At 52.6% G+C, this 21,065-nt stretch overlaps 1 protein-coding gene across 2 annotated transcripts in view; it reads right to left on the bottom strand.

The window, feature by feature from the left end:
- Positions 1–5,303: 5,303 nt before the first annotated feature.
- MAN1C1 (mannosidase alpha class 1C member 1) overlaps positions 5,304–21,065 on the bottom strand; it is a 173,086-nt gene continuing 157,324 nt past the window's right edge. For both annotated transcript variants that reach the window (XM_003934839.4, XM_039474195.2), the window contains exons 8-12: positions 18,318–18,433; positions 11,869–12,088; positions 8,868–9,040; positions 7,318–7,433; positions 5,304–6,079 (exon numbers count right to left, since the gene is read on the bottom strand). In XM_003934839.4, coding sequence (XP_003934888.2) covers positions 5,953–6,079; positions 7,318–7,433; positions 8,868–9,040; positions 11,869–12,088; positions 18,318–18,433 — 752 coding nt within the window. In that variant the 3' untranslated portion in view covers positions 5,304–5,952. The remainder of the gene's footprint in view (positions 6,080–7,317; positions 7,434–8,867; positions 9,041–11,868; positions 12,089–18,317; positions 18,434–21,065) is intronic.

Genomic DNA, 21,065 nt, shown 5'->3' with positions numbered 1-21,065 from the left:
TGCTGCAGGCGGTAAGAAAACACAAAACCCAACCCAACCCAGATGCTTGCGCAAAAAACAGAAGCTGGAATGAGTATAAAAAGCACCAGGTATGTTCATGGGAATCCTCCAGTCCCTAGACAATATATCTTCTGCTAAGATTATTTACGTAGTGGTGCAGTTGATGGAGAGTCTCGTGGCATCAGCAGAGTTGTTGCTATGTAAGTTCTAATTCTGCACTGTCTAAAACAGCAGCCAGCAGCAAATGCATAGCTAAATTTAATTAAAATGAAATGAAACTGGCCGGGCGTGGAGGTTCACGCCTGTAATCCCAGCACTTTGGGAGACCGAGGTGGGTGGATCACGAGGTCAAGAGATCGAGACCATCCTGGCCAACATGGTGTAAACTCCGTCTCTACTAAAAATACAAAAATGAACTGGGTGTGGTGGCGCGCGCCTATAGTCCCAGCCACTCGGGAGGCTGAGGCAGGAGAATCACTTGAACCTGGGAGGCAGAGGATTGCAGTGAGCCAAGATCTAGCCTCTAGCCTGGCAACAGGGTGAAACTCAGTCTCAAAAAAAAAAAAAAAAAAAAAAAAAGAAAGAAAAAAAGAAATTAATAGCTCCTCCGTTGCACTCACCACATTTTAAGTATTAATGATCCATGTGGGGTGACCCTACTGAACATCATTTTTCTAAGCCACCTGCTGGTGTCTTATCCCGGCTGTCCTGAAGAAGGGAGAGCTGTTGACATAGGTGGCAGGCACACCTGTTTTAAGGCAGGACCCTCTGCAGTCAAGGTATTTATAGATGCCATCCCAACACCTAAGCGCCTCGACTCCACTCTGGAGCAGTTACAGCTCCAGGGATGCAAATAAAAGGCAGAAACCAAGGGAGTGGCCACCAAATGTGGTCCAAGGACTAGCAGCATCAGCATCTCCTGGGAGCTTCTTAGAGAAAAGCAGAATCTGGCTGGGCACAGTGGCTCATGCCTGTAATCCTAGCACTTTGGGAGACTGAGGCAGAAGGATTGCTTGAGTTCAGGAGTCTAAGACCAACTTGAGAAACATAGCCAAAAAATAATAACGATAATAGCAGCTGGGTGTGGTGGCTCACACCTGTAATCCCAGCACTTTGGGAAGCTGAGGTGGGCGAATCACAAGGTCAAGAGATTAAGACCATTCCGGCCAATATGATGAAACCCTGTCTCTACTAAAAATACAAAAATTAGCCGGATACAGCAGCACGTGCCTGTAGTTCCAGCTACTTGGGAGGCTGAGGCAGGAGAATTGCTTGAGCCCGGGAGAGAAAGGTTGCAGTGAGCTGAGATCGTGCCATTGCCTTCTAGCCTGGGTGACAGAGCAAGACTCCCTCTCCAAATAAATAAATAATAAATAAATAAAATTAGCTGTGTGTGGTGGTACATACCTGTAGTTTCAGCTATTCAGGAGGCTAAGTAGGAGGATTGCTTGAGCCCAGGAGATGGAGGTTGCAGCGAGCTGATGGCCCCACTGCACTCCAGTCTGGGTGACAGAGTGAGACCCTGGCTCAGAAAAAAAAAGTGGGGGTGGGTGCAGAATCTCAGTCTTCATGCCAGAGCCACTGAAGATGAACCTGGATTTTAACAAGCTGCCCAGGTGATTCCTGTGCACGTTCAAGTTTGAGAAGCTCTGACTTCAGAGACAGGCTGAGCAGGAGCACAATACTGCTCCAAATATAGGAAACCAAACTGATATTTTCAGATACAAAAAATAGAATCAGCGCCTCCGCCTCCAGTAGGGTGTAATTAAGCATTAGTCACAGAGGGCCGGGCATCTCTGTGCCTGCCAGATGACCAATGACCATACTTCCAAGGACAGGCCTCCAGGGGAAACACTGGGGGGTGGGGGGGGGGCTGGCCCAGTTCATCTCTAGCACTTTCTCAAACCACAATGGGGTCACCTCCCCAAAGCAGAGGGAACAGAAGTGAGAATCACATTTTGGATACTGCCTTTACATCAGATTTGCCATTTTTGCTCCTCTTCCCAATGCATTTGGCTGGTCTGAACAAACAGTCATTTAAAGGGAGGCACCTAGAAAAGGACTGTGCTCCCCTCATCCCCCTTCCCAGGGCCATGAGGCAGGCAGGCCTCAGTGCCGGGAGCTGGGTGTTGATGAAGCTTTCTGGGAAGGAGCTGGCATCATGCCTATCTATGAGGGAAGCAGGTGCAAATGATGCTTCGATCCTCAGTGAGGGCACAGACGAGGCTTAAAATGAGCCTGGCAGCCGTGTGCCGACCCCCGGCTGGGGAAGGAGAGAGCTGCTTCAGGGAAGTTTGGGTGTGCAGATCTGTGGCTTGCGCAGCTCTCTGCTACCTTCAGTGAGGATGACTCATCCCTTAATCCCTCTCTCCTCTTGGCCTATCTTGAGTCTTACTTATTTTTATCCGCGGAATGGAGTTAAGTTGCCAAAAGGATGATATTTCTCCACCTGCAAGGGCCCTCCTGCAGGATACATTTAAAAATATTCATTTTTACAATTTCCTCCCAGCAATGCAGCAGAGGACAGGAGAGGAGAGGGAGACAGCCGCACGGGCCGGCGGGCGAGCCTGAAGCCTGGGGAACTGCAGAGTGGCTTTAAGATGGAGACGTTCTAGAAGTTATTCTAAGGACATAATTGGGCAAAAGTGAAGTGGAGGATGGTTAAGTATGCTCTTGCACTCTCTGTATCACACTGAAGAAATCAAAGCAAGCTGTAAACAGTCCTGGTGTTTTCGCCTGTGCCACCTGCAGAGCCCTTATTTTGGTGATGCACCTCCTGGTTTTTCTCTAGGGAACAGCCCGTCACCCATTGCCCTGGGACTTGGAGGGGGGTCTGCCAGCCAAGATGCTTGGCCCTGCCCTTGCCTAGGGGCAGGCATATGACCCAGGCCAGGCCACATGGAAAGGCGCCACAGTAGGATCTAGAAGCATTTGGCTTCAGCCCTCCTGATGGCGTTGTCTGGAGAGGCTTCCCTGATTCTTGAAGGATCTCCAGCCCTTTCTAGCCCTTCTGAGGTCTGCCTGTTTACTCTTTCCTGAGATTCCACGAGCCACCCCGTCGCATTTCAATAAATTGCTTTCTGTGCTGGAGTTGACAGAGTTGGTTTCTGTGATTTGTAACTAAAATCCCAGATGGACACGAAGCCAAATGCCTGGCAACAGGGGCTGAGATCAGCAAAGTAGGATATGGCACACGACGGAACACCCCACAGGCAGGTGCAGCGATGAGACAAACGTGTATTTGTTGACATGGAAAGAGGTTCACAATATATAGTTAAGTGCAAAAGCAGATTATAAGAAAACAGTGTGCATAGTATGATACCATGTTGGCAAAATATATATTCTATATATTCATAGCAAAAGGCCTAGCAGAAAATATAACAGTATTCACCCCAGAGTGCAGGATGGCGAATGAGTCTTCTTTCTGCTTCTCTTCATTTTCTAATTGTTCTACAATGTTTGTGTAGTCAGTTTCCCTGGTTTGCCTTTTTTTTTTTTTTTTTTTTTTTAATAAGTGACTACAGGTGGGTCACGGGAGTCACAATCTCATACTGCCTGCCAAGAGTGTGGTGACTTGCTTCAGGGCTACAGGGGCTACTCCCCAACAGCTCTGCTTAGATTCTGGGAGGCCAGGTGCGGTGGCTCACACCTGTAATCCCAGCACTTTGGGAGGCTGAGGCAGATGGATCACCTGAGGTCAGGAGTTTGAGACCAGCCTGGCCAACATGGTGAAACCCTGTCTCTACTAAAAGTAGAAAAATTAGCTGGGTATTGGGTGGCGCACGCCTGTAGTCCCAGCTACTTGGGAGACTGAGGCAGAAGAATTGCTTGAACCCGAGAGACAGAGGTTGCAGTGAGCCGAGATCATGCCACTGCTCTACAGCCTGGCAACAGAATGAGACTCTGTCTCAAAAAAAAAAAAAAAAAAAAAAAAAAAAAGATTCTGGGAATGTCTGAGTCTCCAGAACAAGGAGCAGATACTTCCTGCACCCAGGGTCACTTCTTCTCACAGCAACCTTGTGGGGTTGAGGGTCTCTGGCTGCTTGATGGAAAACAAAAACCCAGAGAGGGGAGGTACCTGACAAAGTTCACACAGCAGGAATTTAAAGCCAGGTCACCTGGCCAGAGGCCTAGAGACTACTAAAATTTATGAACATAGCAAGCGGCTGAGCCCAGGGAAGGCCTCAAAATTCTCCTGTGACTTCTGCTGTGTTGACAAGCTGCAAATGTGCCAGGAGAGGGCTGGGTGTGGTGGCTCATGCCTGTAATCCCAGCACTTTGGGAGGCTGAGGTGGGAGGATCACCTGAGCTCAGGAGTTCAAGACTAGCCTGGGAAACATGGCAAAACCTCATCTCTACTAAAAACACAAAAAATTAGCCAGGTATAATCCCTGCTACTGGGGAAACTGAGGCAGGAGAATTGCTTGAACCCAGGAGGTAGAGGTTACAGTGAGCTGAGATCACGCCACTGCACTCCAGCCTGGGCAACAGAGCAAGACTCTGGTTCTCAACAACAACAACAACAACAAACTGTCATGGGAGGAAGAGCCGTCACTTCAGTGTGAGGACTGAACTCCGCTCTGCACAGCAGCCTGTGTTTCAGGCCTCCTCCCAGGCAGGGCACTGGAGAGGGTGGGAGGTGGGGCCGGGTTATGGGAGATTCGTGCTTCTGCCAGATAGTCTTTCTCCTGCTCCTTCTTATCTTCTGGGTCTTGGCTTGAAGGTCACCTACCCAGAGAGGCCCCCCTGACCCTGTAGGGTAGGTCCTGCTCTGACTCGCTCAGCTGTCTGTCTGTCCCCTTCGTAGCCTTTCCTACAACCTGTAGTCACTTCACTTACTTGTCAGTTTCCCTTAGCATCGCCCTCTCCCCTCCTGACCCCTTGACTGAGGGCTCACGGCTTCCTCACTCTCAGTGGTGGCCCTGGCCTCTAGCTCAGTGTCTGGTCCGTTGCAGGCACTCACCAAGCATCTGCTGAATGATGGGGCAGACTCAACTGGGGTGGCCAGGAGACGGCAGGGGTGAGACTCACCTCTGCCTTTTACGGGCTGTGTGACCTTAGGCAAGTTGCAGCTCCTCTCTGGGCCTCTTCCCAGTTGCAACCTGAGTATAAATGAACAATCTGTCTGAAGGACTGGTCTCATGTTTCTTGAATATATCAGGACCGATTCAGGGGAGGTAATACAAGTTGGAATCATTTACCAAATGATACCTTAAATCAACTGCTGGTTGATTATTCTTTCTGACAGTAACACTGCAATGGCTTTTTCTAGGAGTCACTGACGTGCAATGAGCCCAATCATATTTCTTATGCAATAAACTCTTTTATTCTGGTTCACAGATTTTCCCATTACAATACTAATGAAAATAGCACTAGTGATTTGTAACACTGAGGCCCAATCAAAGGGAACCCCTCCTCAAATTATAAGGTAAATGACACAGAGTTGAAGGTAGGGTCAGTCTTGGGCAAAAAGCATTTAAAATATAGATAAAGGGGTCAAGATATCATGTGTACTGAAACACTGGGTTTTGTTTATCAGAATGACACCATTTTAGAAAGCGCATGATTTTTAAAAACTATATGTATAATTGTGATAAAACTAAACTGTAAAGACAAAATCAAGCAAAAACAAAAACCGAGAAACCAAAAGGAAGCAAATCAAATACATGGGGTGGATATGCAAACCTCCGGCCAGTCGGCCCCGGAATGGCAAGTGAGTGGCTTCATAGAAATTCTCTGTAGAAAGGAATGTGTGGGCCACTGTGGCCCCGGCCCTCGTGTGACATCTCCAAGTCCTGTCTCCTCATAGAGGAAAAGAAGTTGCTTGTCCAACACATCTGCTGGGGGTCTGCCCGAGAGGGGGCCTTCGTTCCCAATCCCTTTGAGAACAGTCCCAAATCCTGAAAAGGCAAGGCATCCCTGCAGCATTCCCAGGGTGGTGGCGGGAGACAGTCAGTGTCTGCCCCAGGCCCTGCCGGAGCTGTCTGAGTGGTTCACTGGGAGCGGGTGGGCCTCGGTGTTGAACACCCAGTCTTCCAGGGAGAGCAAGTCATCCTCAGAGAACAGAAGATAGAGATACCTGTGCCCCGGGTGGGGCAGGGAAGCAAGACACAGTCTGTCAGTGGCCTGGGGAAGAAGGGTGGGCCGAGAACAAGTCTCGGCCTTTGTGATGGGCCCGTGGCCAAGGTCAGGAGCCTGAAACCCCAGAACTATGGGCGGCAGGGTGGGGGTGCTAGCCTTGGGGAAGGAGGCTGTGGATGCAGAGAAAAGCCTTGAGTGGGCTGGGCGCGGTGGCTCACGCCTGTAATCTTAGCACTTTAGGAGACCGAGGTGGGTGGATCACAAGGTCAAGAGATCAAGACCATCCTGGTCAACATGGTGAAACCCCGTCTCTACTAAAAATACAAAAATTAGCGGGGCATGGTGGCGTGTGCCTGTAATCCCAGCTACTCGGGAGGCTGAGGCAGGAGAATTGCTGGAACCCAGGAGGCGGAGGTTGCGGTGAGCCAAGATCGCGCCATTGCACTCCAGCCTGGGTAACAAGAGCAAAACTCCATCTCAAAAAAAAAAAAAAAAAGAAAAGCCTTGAGCTTTGGGGTCGGAAAGACTTAGTTTACCCTGGCTCTGCCATCAGCCGGCTTCACCTGCCTGGCCTCGTATGTGAGCTCGCATGGCCAGGTTCTCCTCTGCAGGGGGCTGAGGCTGCTCTAGTCCAATAGGCTCTTATGTGCCCCCTGCTGCCCGCCGAGACGCTACATTCAGAGTACACATTAGGGCACTAAGATGAACAGGGGGTTGTGATTCTAGAACTCCAGCTTCCTGGCTGTGAGGTTTTTCCCTGCTGGAAGAACTGATCGTTCTGACCTAAAGGGTTAAAGCACACAAGGCTGGCTTTGGGGAACAGCGAGGAAGTGGGGTGGCCCATTTTTGTGGCAAGAAAGTGAGGGGGGTGCAGCAGCCACTCTACAGAGGCCCCAGGAGGGAAGGTCAACGCCAGCAACCAGTACTGATGTCATCATCGTTAATCCTATCCCATTTCACACACAAAGCTGCAGCTCCCAGAACAGAAGTAACCTGGGGAGGCAGGTGAGAAACTCAAGGAAGCTGCAGTACATGGAGCATCCCTAGGGAACGTGGGGTCTAGCCCAGTCTCACTCTCTGAGAAAGCGGCCTGGCCCAAGGCTCACCCCTGGGGTGCAGAGCCCTCCACCCATCTTAGGCTCCTGCCCTAGGACCTGACCATGGAGGGGAAGGACTGCGGACCCCCACCCCCAATCTCCCACCTGTCCATCCCTAGGAAAAGCCCAGGCTGCTCACTTTAGTGTCTCTGCTAGAAAGAAGCTCTGCTGCTTGTTGTCGTGGTTGGGGGTGCTACTGTACACGTCCTGGATCCCGGAGAAGCCGGCTTCTGTCCGACAGTATTTCTCCAAGGCCTGAGGAAGAGGAAGAGAGCCTTAACACGGGACGGGAAAGGCCCCTCAAGACTTGTACATGCCTGCCAGGATGGAGCTCGAAAACAGCACACCCACCCCTTGGCTGGAGACTCCTGGCATTTGTGGGAACAGAAGGCCAAATTATTTTTCAGGGTTCAGCCACCTGTCCCCAGGCTGGAGGGGCCACACTCCCTCCACTCACACCTCTGACAGCTCTGGCCTGAAGGGCTGCCTGTCCTGAGTTCTTCACCTGGTTTGAACTTAGAGGAAGCTTCTCTTTGTGTTTCAGGGAACTAGGTTGGTCTCACAGATTCACCCATAGAGGTAGGCAGAGGTCAAGAGAGGCCATTAGTAATGGCCATGGGCTAGGATCTGGGGATGGACTTGGTATCCCAGGGATCCTCTGGAGAGATGGTCCCTTGGCTGGAGGCACGTAGGCCATGCCATTCACCTTTCTATATAAAGGCTTTTTTTTTTTTTTTGAGACAAGGTCTCGCTTTGTCACCCAGGCTGGAGGGCAGTGGGATGATCTTAGCTCACTGTGGCCTCAACCACCTGGGCTTAAGCAGTCCTCTTGCCTCAGCTCCTCAAGTAGCTGGGACTACAGGCATGTGCCACCATGCCTGGCTCATTTTTGTATTTTTTGGTACAGATGGGGTTTCGCCATGTTGCCTGTAGGCTGATAAATACAATTTCTACCCACTGAGGGGTCTGTGGACTGGGCATAGGAGTACAAGATGCTTGGCCTTTGAAGGCCAAGAATAAGGGTCCTGGAAAAGCAGGAGGACTTAACCAGGCCAGTGAACCTGAGGATGCCCCGGCCCCATCTGAGTGCAATGCTTAGAGTGGGCATGGGGGCGGGGTAGTGGGGGAGAGAGGGGCAGAGAAGGCTCAGCATCCACCAGAGAACCTCTGGAATCCCCACACCTGCCTCTGACACCTCCCCCAACATGGCCATGAGCTTTCTACCTAGGTGTGGGGCCAGGGGCTGAGGGCAGGGTAGGCCTCGAGGACCAGTAGAAACTAGGGTGGGGACTCCCTGGGGCTGGGCTGCCTGTGGGAAGAGGGAGGCGGAAATGAGCTGCCCAGCTTTGGGATCAGGAAAGCGTCCATCAGGACAGCAGTGGCAGTGTGGTGCTCTGGGCAGCTGCCTCGCCTCTGGCCCTCTAAGTTTGCTGAGGCCTGGTCCCAAGGCCATGGGCACTCAAAACCTCCTTCATGGATCAGCCCTGTCCTGTCTCTGGGCAGCTTTGCCCAGCTGGGGACTCCTGACTCTGTAACCACCACCTTGACCCTTTGTACTCTGAACTGTAGCCAGAGATCAACGTGGCTTAGCCTTCCTCTCCGTGACTAAGGCAGGGCACCTAGCGCCTGGCCATCTATGAATTCTCGGGGGCACCTGTACCCAGCCGCCCATCCCCGAGGCCCACTCACCAGCACCACCTCCCAGCCCCACTCCCTGTAGATGGGGTCGTGGGTCTGTCGCCACAGGTACATGTAGCTCTCCACCACCTCTGGCCGGAGGATGTAGTAGCTCTCACTCAGCTGGGTGGCCACGGCCTCTCTGCCGGAGTTAAACCAGAAGGCCTCAGGCCCGAGTTTGGTGTCTGGGGAAACAGCCAAGCAGAGGGCCCAGGTCAGACCTCCCACCTCCTGCTGTTCGGGATCCAGCCCCAGCTGCCTCGAACCCACGGCCAGGGTGATGTCAGGGGTGTGTGGGTGTGGGGTGTCCCTGCCTGGACTGCTGCGTGAGGCTGCACCGGCAGATGCAAAGCTTTCCCCTTGACCTGGGCTGGACAAAACAAGACCCCTGGGGGCTCCAAATCTGAGCAGCTTTGGACTTTGAGTCCGAATGACCCACTCGGCAGTCTGGGTAGGCGAAGGTTTGGGTGGGGTCCTGCAGCTGTGCACTTTGAGGCAACAGCTCTGCAAGGGGTTAGCCACACCTCAGCCAAGAGGGTTTCGGGTTTCAACACATGGGGGGAACAGAGGGTTAAACAAAGTGAGTCTCCAGTCTGCAGGATTTATCAGATCCTTTAATACCCTAATATGCAATGACCTTTTTTCTTAGAGATCTACTTTTAACACCTCCCAGGGCAAACTTGTAGAGTCTCAGAACTGCTAAGGTGGAGATGAAGGGAAGATTGCCCAGAAATGCACCTACTCCCACAGAGGGAGCTGAGGAAGGCAGGCCCGAGGAAGTGTGGGTTCTGTTACCGTCACTGTTTTGTTCTGGGGCAATTTGCTGCCATTCTTGTCTGCATGGCCATCATTTGTTTGAGATGGAGTTTCACTCTTATTGCCCAGGCTGGAGTGCAATGGTGCGATCTTGGCTCACCACTGCAATCCCCACCTCCCAGGTTCAAGTGATTCTCCTGCTGCAGCCTCCCCAGTAGCTGAGACTACAGGCATGCACCACCACTCCCAGCTAATTTTCCTACTTTTAGCAGAGACAGGGTTTCACCATGTTGGCCATGCTGGTCTCAAACTCCTGACCTCGGGTGATTGACCGTCTCGGCCTCCCAAAGTGCCGGGATTACAGGTGTGAGCCACTGCGCCAGGCTGCACGGCCATAATTAAAACCACCTCTGCAGCCACTATTTATGATTTCAAAGGCTATGCTGGGTGCTTTAATATACCATTTCAATCCTTAAAATATGTTTCTTTACTAAGGTAATTGCTACTATCCCTGTCACACATGTGGAAACTGAGGATCAGAGAGGCTAAGTAATTTGCCCAAGGTAACACAGCAAGTTGTGGCTGAGCTGGGACTTGACTCTGGATGTGTCTGATGCTTCTCATAGGGTGGTGCTCTTTCCCTCCTGGGTCTAACCCTCATAGGCCCAACCTGCAGGGTATGATCCTCCGCCTTAGCCTGCCCCTCCTGTCCAGGTCACCCGAGTCCCCAGCTCCATTCCTGACGTGAGCCCTCTTGCCACCCACCAGGGTTCAGAACCCCGAGAGGCCCCGGGTTGCTTTCCTCTAGAGGCAGCTGCTAGAGGTTTGCAGGACTTCCTACTCTTCCATGGCGGGCTTCAGGGAAGAGGAAATAGCCAGACCCTGGCTTCTCTAATCTTTTCAAATGGTGAAGCGGCTCCTGGCCATCAGAAAACATTTGTTTTGCCAAGTTGCTAGTGGGGTAAGGGCAGGAGCTGCTGCTGCAGCCGTCAGTGGCGGGGAGCGGGGGGTGGGCAGGGGCCGGCTAGAACAATATACTCTATTAAGCTGCTGTCTTTTATGGTCTGGGCTGATTGTCCCAGACAAGTAGTGAGCTTTTTATTATTCCTGAGATTTCTTATTTGTTTATGGCCCTGGCAGAGCAAGCTCTTTGAAGAGAATGAACGACCAGTTTTAAAGACCCATTGCGAATCTCTGACTTCCTGGAAACAGCTCCAGGAGACCCCATTCAACCGTGGTGCAGACACATGGTGGTGAGCTGTCCCCAAGTGCCAGCAGTGCTGCTGGCCAAGGTGGCGGCCAAAGACCTTTCCTATGGGACCCTGCGCCTCACTCTGAGACCTGTGCCATTATTCCCATCCAACAGACAAGAAAACAGAGGCTGCCTCGCTGGTAGCGGCAGAGCGGTGCTTGAGCCTGGGATTTCGACTCCAAATCTTGGGTCGACCCATCCAACCAACACTGGGATTAACACTCAGAGCAGCAGGTGTCTCCTGGGACCACAAGGGGGCCAGGGGTTTTTCTGAGGGGCGCAGTTTGCATGCCGGGTGGAACCAGGCATCAGAAGGCTTGGGTTCTAGCCCAATCAGTTCCTCACGTGCAGCATGACTTTGGCTAAGTCACCTCCCCTCTCTGGGCTGACTCCGTTTCTCTGTGTAGAATGAGGAGCCAGGCTCACGCTCTCGCATGTGACCCCTGACTCCAGCATCTGACAATTCAGTGGTGAGTAGTGGGTGGGGAGGACCAAGCTCTCAGCCTTTCCGGGGGTCATGGGTCTAAGAGGCCGACTAAACAGGTGGGAGTAGGAGGCAGTGAGACCCACTCTAAGGCGGGTGCTGGGGAAAAGGCAGAGGAACCGGCAAAGATAGGGGACTCAGGGTGAGACACGTGTTGGGCTCAGGAAGCCGCCATTTCTGCCTCAGGGGCTAGAGGATCCTTTACTCTGTGTTCCCCTCAAAGGACCTTGGCCAAGTAACCTCTGAGCCTCAGTTTCCTCATCTGTGTGGTGAGGTTCAGTGATGGTGTGTGTCAAGGGCGGAAGAGCGCTGGGCACATGCAAAGTGTTTCCCGTGCCCACACTAGTTTCCCTTTCATTCAGGGGACAGTCTCGGAGCCTGGACAGCACGTCTCTCAAATTCCACCTAACTTCCAAGGGGAAGCTTCCCTAAGGCCATGTGCTTCCTTCGCTCACTGCTGCTGGTCTTTCCTGGTGTCTAGACTCAGTCTCTCCTGCTGCCCCTTCCCCTAGCAGGGTTACCTGAGCGGGCGTATGACTCGTGGCACGTCTTGGTGATCTGGGCTGCGAGCTCTCGGTAGTGGGCCCTCTTTTCTTCCTTGGCATCCTCAGCGCCGAGGGCGATCATGCCCCCGGAGAAACAGGCCAGGTGCCCCATCTTGTGGTCCAGAATCCCCCCTCGCCACTCAGCAATGTAGGTCAGCCCCCCGGGAGAGACATTCAGCAAGTAGGTCTCTATCGCCTGGGAGCAAGGTGAGGATTGGGCAGGGAGAAGGGGCATGGGAGGGCACAGAGAAGGGGGAAAGGATGGAGAATGAACATTTTGGAGACAGTAGCAAGGGCAGCTCTGCCAAGCCCTCCATCCCAAGCAGAGGAGGCCCAGTGATCTCTGCTGGCCAAGATGCCTGCCAGGGCCACAGGAGGGGCTGCTACTCGCTAGGAGGCTCAGACTCAGGGCAGCTCCCCAGGGCAAGTCTCTCGTACAGCCTTTAAAATCTTCTATGTTTTAAAAAACATTAGAAGTTTTTATTTTTAAAATATGTCCTCCATTATGTCTCCTGATCTTAACTGGAAGACCAGCTGGCCTGTGGATGGATTTCAGGGGTCCAGGCCTCTAAAACTGTACCCAACACTTTTTTGTGGATGTGCATATTTATGGGAAGAATGTCCATCTATTCTTATCAGTTTCCTGCAGAAAGTGAAGGGCTGCTCTCTACGGGTATTTTGTCACGTTTCCTCATTTAATGCCTATAGCAAGCCGGGCACCTGGGTGGTAGCATCCAACACAGATAAATGGGGGCGGGGGGCAGCTTGTCCCAGGTCACCCAGCCACACCAGCCGAGAAACGAAACCCCACAATGTCACAATGTCCAGAGCTCTGCTTCTTCCACTACCCGACGGCCATGCCTTTTGGTGGGAAGAGAGGCGATGCTGCTGTAAACTCTGGGATGTCGGGGGTGTGAGAGTGTCAGACTGCTGTCAGCCCCAGGAGCCCTGGACACAAGAGGGGGCGGGAGGAGGCTGCTCACACAGCCTCCAGCCAGACTCCATGGGCTGGTGGGACCTGATCCATGGCTAGGGTCCTCTGGGGCCCTCGCCAGGCCTCTGCCTCCACTCTCACCCCTCCAATCTACTCTTCAGGGGGTCTCTGAACTTGGCAATTAACGAACTGGATCATATCACCTGCCTGCTTAGAACCTTCAGTAGTTTCCAAGTGCTCTTATGTGAAAGTCCAGAGGGGCCTCCAAGACTCCATGATCTGGACCCTGAGGGTGGACCTGATGCTATGGGCATGGCTCTTGGGCACAGACTCGTCAGGTTCAAATCTCATCTCCACCAGTTCCATGCTGTGTGATACTGGGCAGGTTGCATGTTCTCTCTGTGCCTCAGTTTCCTAATGTGTAAACTTGGGAGAAAAGCATTAACTGCCTCTTAGGGTTGTGAGAATTAAATGAGATATGTCTGCAGGGCTTGGCATATTTTCCAGCAGAGAGAGAGTCCCCAATAATTACTGGCTCCTATGATTCCTCTGCAGTCTGTCTCCTGCCCTCCCTTCTCCTCTACCTCACCCACACCAGCTCCTTTCACTCATGCAACCTCCTGGCTTCCAGTCTTCCCTGAGCCATTAATTTCCTTGGCGTCAGTGCTGTGCTAGGTGCTGGGGCTACAGGTGTGCTGGAAAGAAGCCTGGACTCTGCCTCAGGGAGCTCACCCATTAGTGCAGAGAATTTCCAAAAAAACCAAATATACATGAGAGAGGCAATTTGTTTTCTTTTGAGACACAGTCTCACTCTGCCTCCCAGGTTGGAGTGTGGTGGCACAATCTTGGTTCACTACAACCTCTGCCTCTCAGGTTCAAGCCATTCTCATGCCTGAGCCTCCTAAGTAGCTGGGATTACAGGCATGCACCACCACCCCCGGCTAATTTTTGTATTTTCAGTAGAGACGGGTTTCATTGTGTTGGCCAGGCTGGTCTTGAACTCCTGACCTCAGATGATCCACCTGCCTTGGCCTCCCAAAGTGTTGGGATTACAGGTGTGAGCCACCACAACTGTCTGAGAGGTACAATTTGTGATTAGCATTTTGAATAAAACAAAGTGAGAGGATAAGATTAAAAAATTGGCAGCGGGTGGGCGCTGGACACAGTGGTTCACGCCTGTAATCCCAACATTTCGGAAGGCTCAAGCAGATGGATCACTTGAGCCCAATAGTTTGAAACCATCCTGGCAACATGGCAAAAACCCATCTCTACTAAATATATAAAAATTAGCTGGGCATGGTAGTGTGTACCTGTAGTCCCAGCTACTTGGGAGGCTGAGGTGGGAGAATCATTTGAATCTAGGAGGCAGAGGTTGCAGTGAGCTGAGACTGCGCCACTGCACTCCACCCTGGGCAATGGAGTGGGACTCTGTCTCAAAAAAAAAAAAAAAAAAAAAAAAAAATTCAGGCAGGGGCAGTGCCCTACTTTGCAGAGTGAGGTCAGGGAATGTCTCTGCAAAGGTGACATTCTCAAAGGCTACATTTTTCTTCCTCCTTCGGGGCTTGGCTGATGCTCCAGCTGACTCTGCTAACTCCACCTCCTCCAGAATGTCACTTCCTTGGAGAGGATGCCCCAGTTTAAAGCAGGACTGTCACTCCCGTTACCTATGGACCCATTACCTTTCTACATGGTGTCATTCGTATTTGGTGTATGTTTCTGTTGCATATCTCTCTCTCTCTCTCTCTCTCAGACTCTGAGCGCCGTGTGACAACAGAAGCCACCACTAGCAGCCTCCAGCCAGTGCCAGACACACAGAAGATGCTCACAAAACATTCGTTCACTCCTGGGTCTGTTTTTTTTTCCTTTTTTCTCTCCTGTCAGGGCCCAGGGCTGTGAGCTGGCTGCAGGACCCACACTGAGTGGCAGACGGGGAAGTGCTCATGATGTGACATGCCGGGGCACCTGCTCCACATGGGGGAGTGCTTAGGGCACCTGCAAAGCAGCCAGGCTGCAGGGGAGGAGGGTGGTCTGCTCTGGGCCTGGCCTGGCTCCCGGGCAGAGCCAAGTCCCCGGTGGCTGCTTGGCATCGCTAAGCATGCCATGCAGGGGAGGAGTGTCAGGGCTCAGAAACCTGGGTCAGAGTCATCAGTTGTCAACACTTTGGGAGAGAACACAGACATGTGAGGGAGACCTCAGGATGCCACGCACCGGAGCTGGCACCTGCACCTGCCAGATCGTCTCCCTCAGGTTATTTCCATTTGGGGTTGGCCCCAAGCTAAGCCACTGCAGTCAAGAGGAAATTATAAACCAGTGCCTCTCTGAAGACACAATTGAGACACGCAGATGCAAAGATAAAAAACAAGGCTTTCTACAACTCTGAGCAAAACACAAGACAGCGCAGCCTGGCAGACGGCTGGTAAAGGTTTACATCACAGCAAGAGGCAGTGCAAGGAGCTAAGGGGGGCATAAGACCAGGGCTTACTTTTTAAATATATTAACAAAAATGTTTGTACTGTTCCTTGTGGAGCAGGGGTAACCTGTAGGCACTGAGTCCCAAGTAGTGGGAGGCCTGGGTCTGAATCTCAGCCCTGCAATTTAAGAGCTAGATGACTTTGGGCGACATTTCAGTTTTCTGAAGAGTCACTTTGCTCATCTACAAAATGGGAATAACAATTCCTGGATCGGCTGTGAGGACTAAAGGAGAGGATATTCAAAGGCTGGCTCAGCACCTGGTGCTGGCTGTTCCTTCCTCTGCTGCCTGCAGGAGCCCCCATCTGAGCACTCGCAGGAGGGGTGTCAGGCAGGCCAGGCCCCTCTGTGCTTTGGCCGCCGGTAGGTGAGGGCCAGCCCATGGATCTGGAGTCAGACCCGTGTTTGTGTCCTGGCTCTGACACTTGTTGCTGTGTGGACTTTGGGCCTTTCTATCCCCTCAGTTTCATCATTTGTAAGATGGGGACTAAAGATAAGAGAAGGCCCAGGTGACCAAAGCTCTCCCTGTTCTTGTTTTTCTCCTGCGGTGACACTCAAGGGTGTGCCCAGTCCGATCTGTCTGACCCTCCCATGCCCACCCCAGCTGGACACTGGTCTAACCTGGTGGTTTCTGATCCCAGCTTCACAACAGAATTGTGGAAGAAACTTTTTTAAAAAGCTTGGATTGGAATTTAACTGGCCTGGGGTGAGGCTAGGCACGGGATTTTTAAAGCTCCCCAGGTGATGCTAAAGTGCAGGCAGGGGTGAAGGTCTTTGCTCAGTGGTTCCCAGCCCTGGCTATACATGGAAATCCCAAGGTTTATGTGTGGCCCAGGCTGGGGCCCAGAGGTTCTGAGTCAGGGGTGCAGTCTGGACATCAGGACTTTGCAGCTCCCTAGGTGATTTTAACATGCCAACAAGGTTGAGAAGCACCAGAACATTCTTCAAAACCCCAAACTTGCCAGAGGCCCAGCTTTCACCCAGGGTCACAGACACTCCAGGCTCTTCACTGGGGAGATCAAATGCAGAGAGCAAAGCCTCTTCTATTCAAAGTTCTCTCCTATAAAATCAAGTGCTCTGGAGTTTCCTTAAATAATTCATTGCCATTTCTTCCCTTGAAGCCTCAACTGCAGTGTGCCCTGAGGGCAGGGAGCCTGGCTGCTCATTAACTTCATGTTTACTCTGCAAGGGAAGGCATAAAGAGCCTCTGGGCAGCAGGCTCCGGCCACCACCGCCACCAGCTGCACACAAATTCTCTGACGGGCTCTGGGCTGAGCTCAGCCAAAGCCAGGAGTGAACAAGGCTGAGACTCAGATTGAGATGGGACTGGTGTCCCAGAAGCTGCTTCATGACTTAGGTCTTGTGCCAGGGAGCTGGGCAGGGAAAACTCATTGCTGAGCCTACAGTTTAAGGGGTCCTGAGCTCTACCAGTCCCTGTCAATGTGTGTCTTTTAAGCACCACCATTCCTGGCCAGATTCCTGTGATCAGAGGGTAGTTAGAGACCATCTAAACATCCATCCATCTGTCCACATCCACCCACCCATCCACCCACTCATCTGTCTATTCACCCATCCTTCCCTCCATCCATCCTTTCAGCATTCATTCATTCATTCATTTGTTTGCAAAACAGTTACCACGGGCCTGCTGTGTGCCAGGCAGTTTTAGGAGCAGACAAGATCTCTGATCCCAGATAACTCACATTGTATTTGGGGAAGACAGACAATGAAGAAGTAAACATCTGTGCCTGTGATAATTTTAGAGGCTGATGAAGGTGAAGAGAATAAGCCTGGGAATGTGATAGGCTGGGAATGGTAGTTTCAGTGGTATTTGACTTGAGAGTTGACTAGTGAGTGGGATCCGGCCATTGGAATGAAATTCCAGGCAGAGGGGGCAGCACCCTGAGGTGGGAATCACATGGGGTATCTGAGGAAGAGCAAGAAGACTGGTGCCCAGAGCCCAGAGAGCACAGGGCAAAGAGGCAGGCACGAAGTCAGGGTGATCAGCAGGGCCCAGGGAAGGCGGACCCAGTGGGTAAAGGAGAGGAGTCGGGTTTATTACAGGTGCTAAGGGAAGCCAGAGACGTGAGGGATGTGCGTGTCCAGCTCGTCCGGCTTTTGTTCCCCACAGAGTATTCAGAGTACAAAGCAGAGGGGAAGCCAGTTTAAAGGATAAACGGGGGTAATGTAGACCCAGGTGGTGACAGAGTAGATCCAACTTGCTCAACTTGCTTTATGGGGAAACTGAGGCCCAGAGGCCGCTCAGTGCCTCTTCCTTAGTTGAGCTCCGAGGCGTCTGTTGAGCAGTGGGGTTCTCTAGCCCTCTTCCCAGCAGCTCAGGCTAGCTGATTCCCTCTTCTGTCCTGGCCTCTCCTGTTCGGAGGGACTCACCTCAGCCTTCCAGCCCTCATTCATTCCATACCCTTGGACAGACCAGCAGTGGTGCCAGCTCAGCCAGCTCTGTGCTACGTGGCTTTGGGCAAGGGCCTTCCCCTCTCTGGGCCTTGGTTTGTTTCCATCCACATAAAGAGAAGGAGCAAAACTGGATGCTCCACTGAAGGAGGCCTCTTCCAGCTTGGACATACTTCTCATGTCACTTCTGTTGTGCAAGGAAGACACGGCTAAGGGTCTCACTCTGGCAGCCACCCCTGGGGGTGCAAGCCCACAGTGTGGCTGCACTCTGGGCTCTGATACATCATCTGAAGCACAGACAGCAACAGATGGTGGTTTCTGAATCAGACTAAGGGTCACTTCCTGTGAGAACTTGGACAAATGACTTTACCTCCCCAAGCTTGGGTTTTGCATCTAAACCAGTCTCAATCTTAGAGCATCCGAGAGGGTCCACAGGGGTGTAAAATGCCTGGCTGCGAGGGGACTGTCCTGTCAATCTTCTCACCACTTCACTGCAGGGGGTGGGAGCAAGCCTCAGCCCATCTGGCCCCACAGCCCCCCAGCACTCAGGGGCCCGTGAGAGAGCCGGGGGCTGCTGACCAGCACCCCGTGAATAATCCCATGCTTGTCTTACCTCCAAGGCTTCGTAGTACATATTTTTAGCCTCCGTATCTGTCTTGCCGGACATCAACCAGGATTTGATCAAATATTCATAAAAACTGTCCCCGAGTCCTCCAACTGAGACGTGGTCTGTGAGGGGGAAGAGAACAAGAACGTTATCTCCATCTGCCGCTGGCTCTCACAGGGCAGTGCCTTGCATGCCCACCTGGCCTCAGGCCTAAACGTGTGGGAAGCGGGCATCTCGCCAGCAGCCACTGAACTTGGACCAGGGACTGTCCCGTGCAAAAGTGCACGGGCTCATCCGGTGGGTGCTTTAAATCACTCGCCTTAGCAGGCTGGGCATGCAGGGCCTCTGGTTATTAACTGTAAATGAGTTGCATTTCTTTACAAAGATAATCTGGTGGCAGGGAGTTCAGAGATTTTTATTACCCAGTGACAAACATGATAATTAATGCTGGGCAGCTTCATAAAAGGCCACAGGAAAGAGGAAGAGCCTTAATTTAGCTGGCCACGCCCTCAAGGAGGGTCACTCTGGAAAAACTGAGTTTAAATTTAGCAAATTGGGATAAACGGAGTTCTAAGGAGCGGGGGAGGGAAACATTGAGCCGGAATGCCCCCTCTCTGGCCTGGTGGCCTCTGCCTGCTGGACAGTGGGCCGAGCCAGCCCAGGAGCGGGGCCTCGCAGGCTGTGGCGCAACTCGGAGCTGTCTCCACCCAGGGCTGCCCCAGGAGGAACACAGGTTGCCCGAGGAACACTTCACTGCAGAAGCAAGACAGAAAGCACTTCATTCCCAGGCTTTGAAAATTAACAACAGGGAAATGTAAAGGCATTTGATAGATTTAAGAAAGAACAAACCAGCTCTGTGTTCTGATTCACTTAAAGCAGAGAGACAGAGAGAAGAAAGAAAACGGGGGTGGACCAAAGGCGGGGTGGTGGGGGGGAATGGGCAGAGTGTTTTCAACTCCTCAGCAGGAGAAGGGGGCAGAAAGAGAGGGAGAGGGAACATTGCAGGGGGCAGGGGAGGGACAGAAAGAGAGAGAGAACATGCCAACAGCTACCATTTATTGTGGGCCAGGAGCCTCACTGTATTATTATAACTTCATCTTCCCAGGCACCCTGCAAGGTAGGCGCTATCGACCCCATTTCCCAGATGGCAGAACAGCAACTGAGCCTAAACGGCTCGTCCAAGGCTGTCGAGCTGGTGGAGGGCAGAGCCTCACTTCCACAGCTGCACACGGTCAACCCGAGAGGAAGACAGGCTCGCAGAGACAGACAGACAAGTGTGAGGACCAAGGGACCAAAAGCCAGGGTGACGGCAGATGGGACCCAGGAAGCGGGGTCGAGAGGAGGCCAGCCACACGGTACACCGCCCCTCCGGCCCCCTCCAGCCCTGATCCATAAGTAAGTCCTGGCCCAGCAAGGGTTCCAGAACCCACTAGCACCTGCAAACACTGGAACATTTAAGATGAAGCACGCGCTTTGGGGAGGAGCTGGAAGGGGCTGGGGTGGGCTGGGCCGTGCTCTGGTGTGGAGGGAAGAGAGATGTGGCACCTCTCTCCTTCCTAGGTGCCTCACAGAAGGGGAGGGCTGAGCCAGGCCTGGCATGTTGAGGAGGGGCAGGTCTGTTGCAGAGGAGGGGCCGGGGAGGCTGGAAGTCAAACTGGCTTCCAGGCCTCTGCTCAGAGACCTTCTCCAGCCCTGTCACAGGCTCGGCAGCTACGGGCACTGTTACCTGTGTGGCATGCCCTCCCCACCTCGTTCCCCATGTGGGGGCTCAGGGGTTCTCACTAGCCTGCTCAGGGTCTCTCCCCGTAGGGTGGCAGGGGGATTTAGTGAAACAAGGCCAGACATCTGAAGCCCTTTCGGCAGTGCGCCCCTTGGCTGGTGGGCTCGCCTGGCCACCGGGTGCCCGCCGGGTGTGTGGTGAGTGCCAGCATACGGCTCTGCCTCCCTCACTAGCACGTGGGCTCTTTGTGGGGAGGGACAGCATGCAATTCCTGCTCTGTGCCCAGTAACTTCGAGGCACACAGGGATGCCCAGGGAGTGCTGAGCGGGTGAAAGGAAGGGAGGCTTGAGCTGTGCCGGGAAGGGCCTTGAATGCCAAGCCAAGGAGTTGAGACACAATCAACTGTGTCTATGTGGTAGCGGAGTGTGTGCGTGACAAGGCTTCCTTGGGAGGGTGCGCAGGGGAGGGAACCAGGTCATTAGAGTCCAGTGTGGAGATGTGACTGCCTCTCGGGGGCACTCGCATGGACATCTCACATGTGAGGGTCCCACTGCTTTACTGTTTGCGTGTGTGTGGGTGTGTATGTGTGGTAAATGAATGTGTGTGGTGTGTGTGTGCACGCACTGAGGGGTATGGGTGTGTGGATGTGTTTGGGGAGTGGGGGTGTGAGTAGGTCTATGTGTGGGGGGAGTGTGTAGTGTGTGTGGGAGGGAGTGTGGGTGGTGTGTAGTGTGTGTGTGTGAGGGGAGTATGTGTAGTGTGTTTGGGGTGTGTGCATGTGAGAGAAGCATGTGGTGTATGTGTGAGGGGAGTGTGCAGTGTGTGTAATGTGTGTGTAGAGTGTGTGTAAGGGGAGTATGGATGTGTGTGAGGGAGTGTGTAGTGTGTGTATGTGTGTGTAATGTGTATAAGCATGTGTATGGGGAGTATGGATGTGAGGGAGTGTGTAGTGTGTGTGTGAGGGAAGCGTGCAGTGTGTGTGGGTGTGTGTAATGTGTGTGTACAGCATGTGTAAGGCGAGTATGGATGTGTGT

Source organism: Saimiri boliviensis, chromosome 11, assembly GCF_048565385.1.
Source record: "Saimiri boliviensis isolate mSaiBol1 chromosome 11, mSaiBol1.pri, whole genome shotgun sequence".
Lineage (NCBI taxonomy): Eukaryota > Metazoa > Chordata > Mammalia > Primates > Cebidae > Saimiri > Saimiri boliviensis.
Note: the sequence above shows the minus strand (reverse complement) of the source record. Positions and strands in the feature narration are given on the sequence as shown.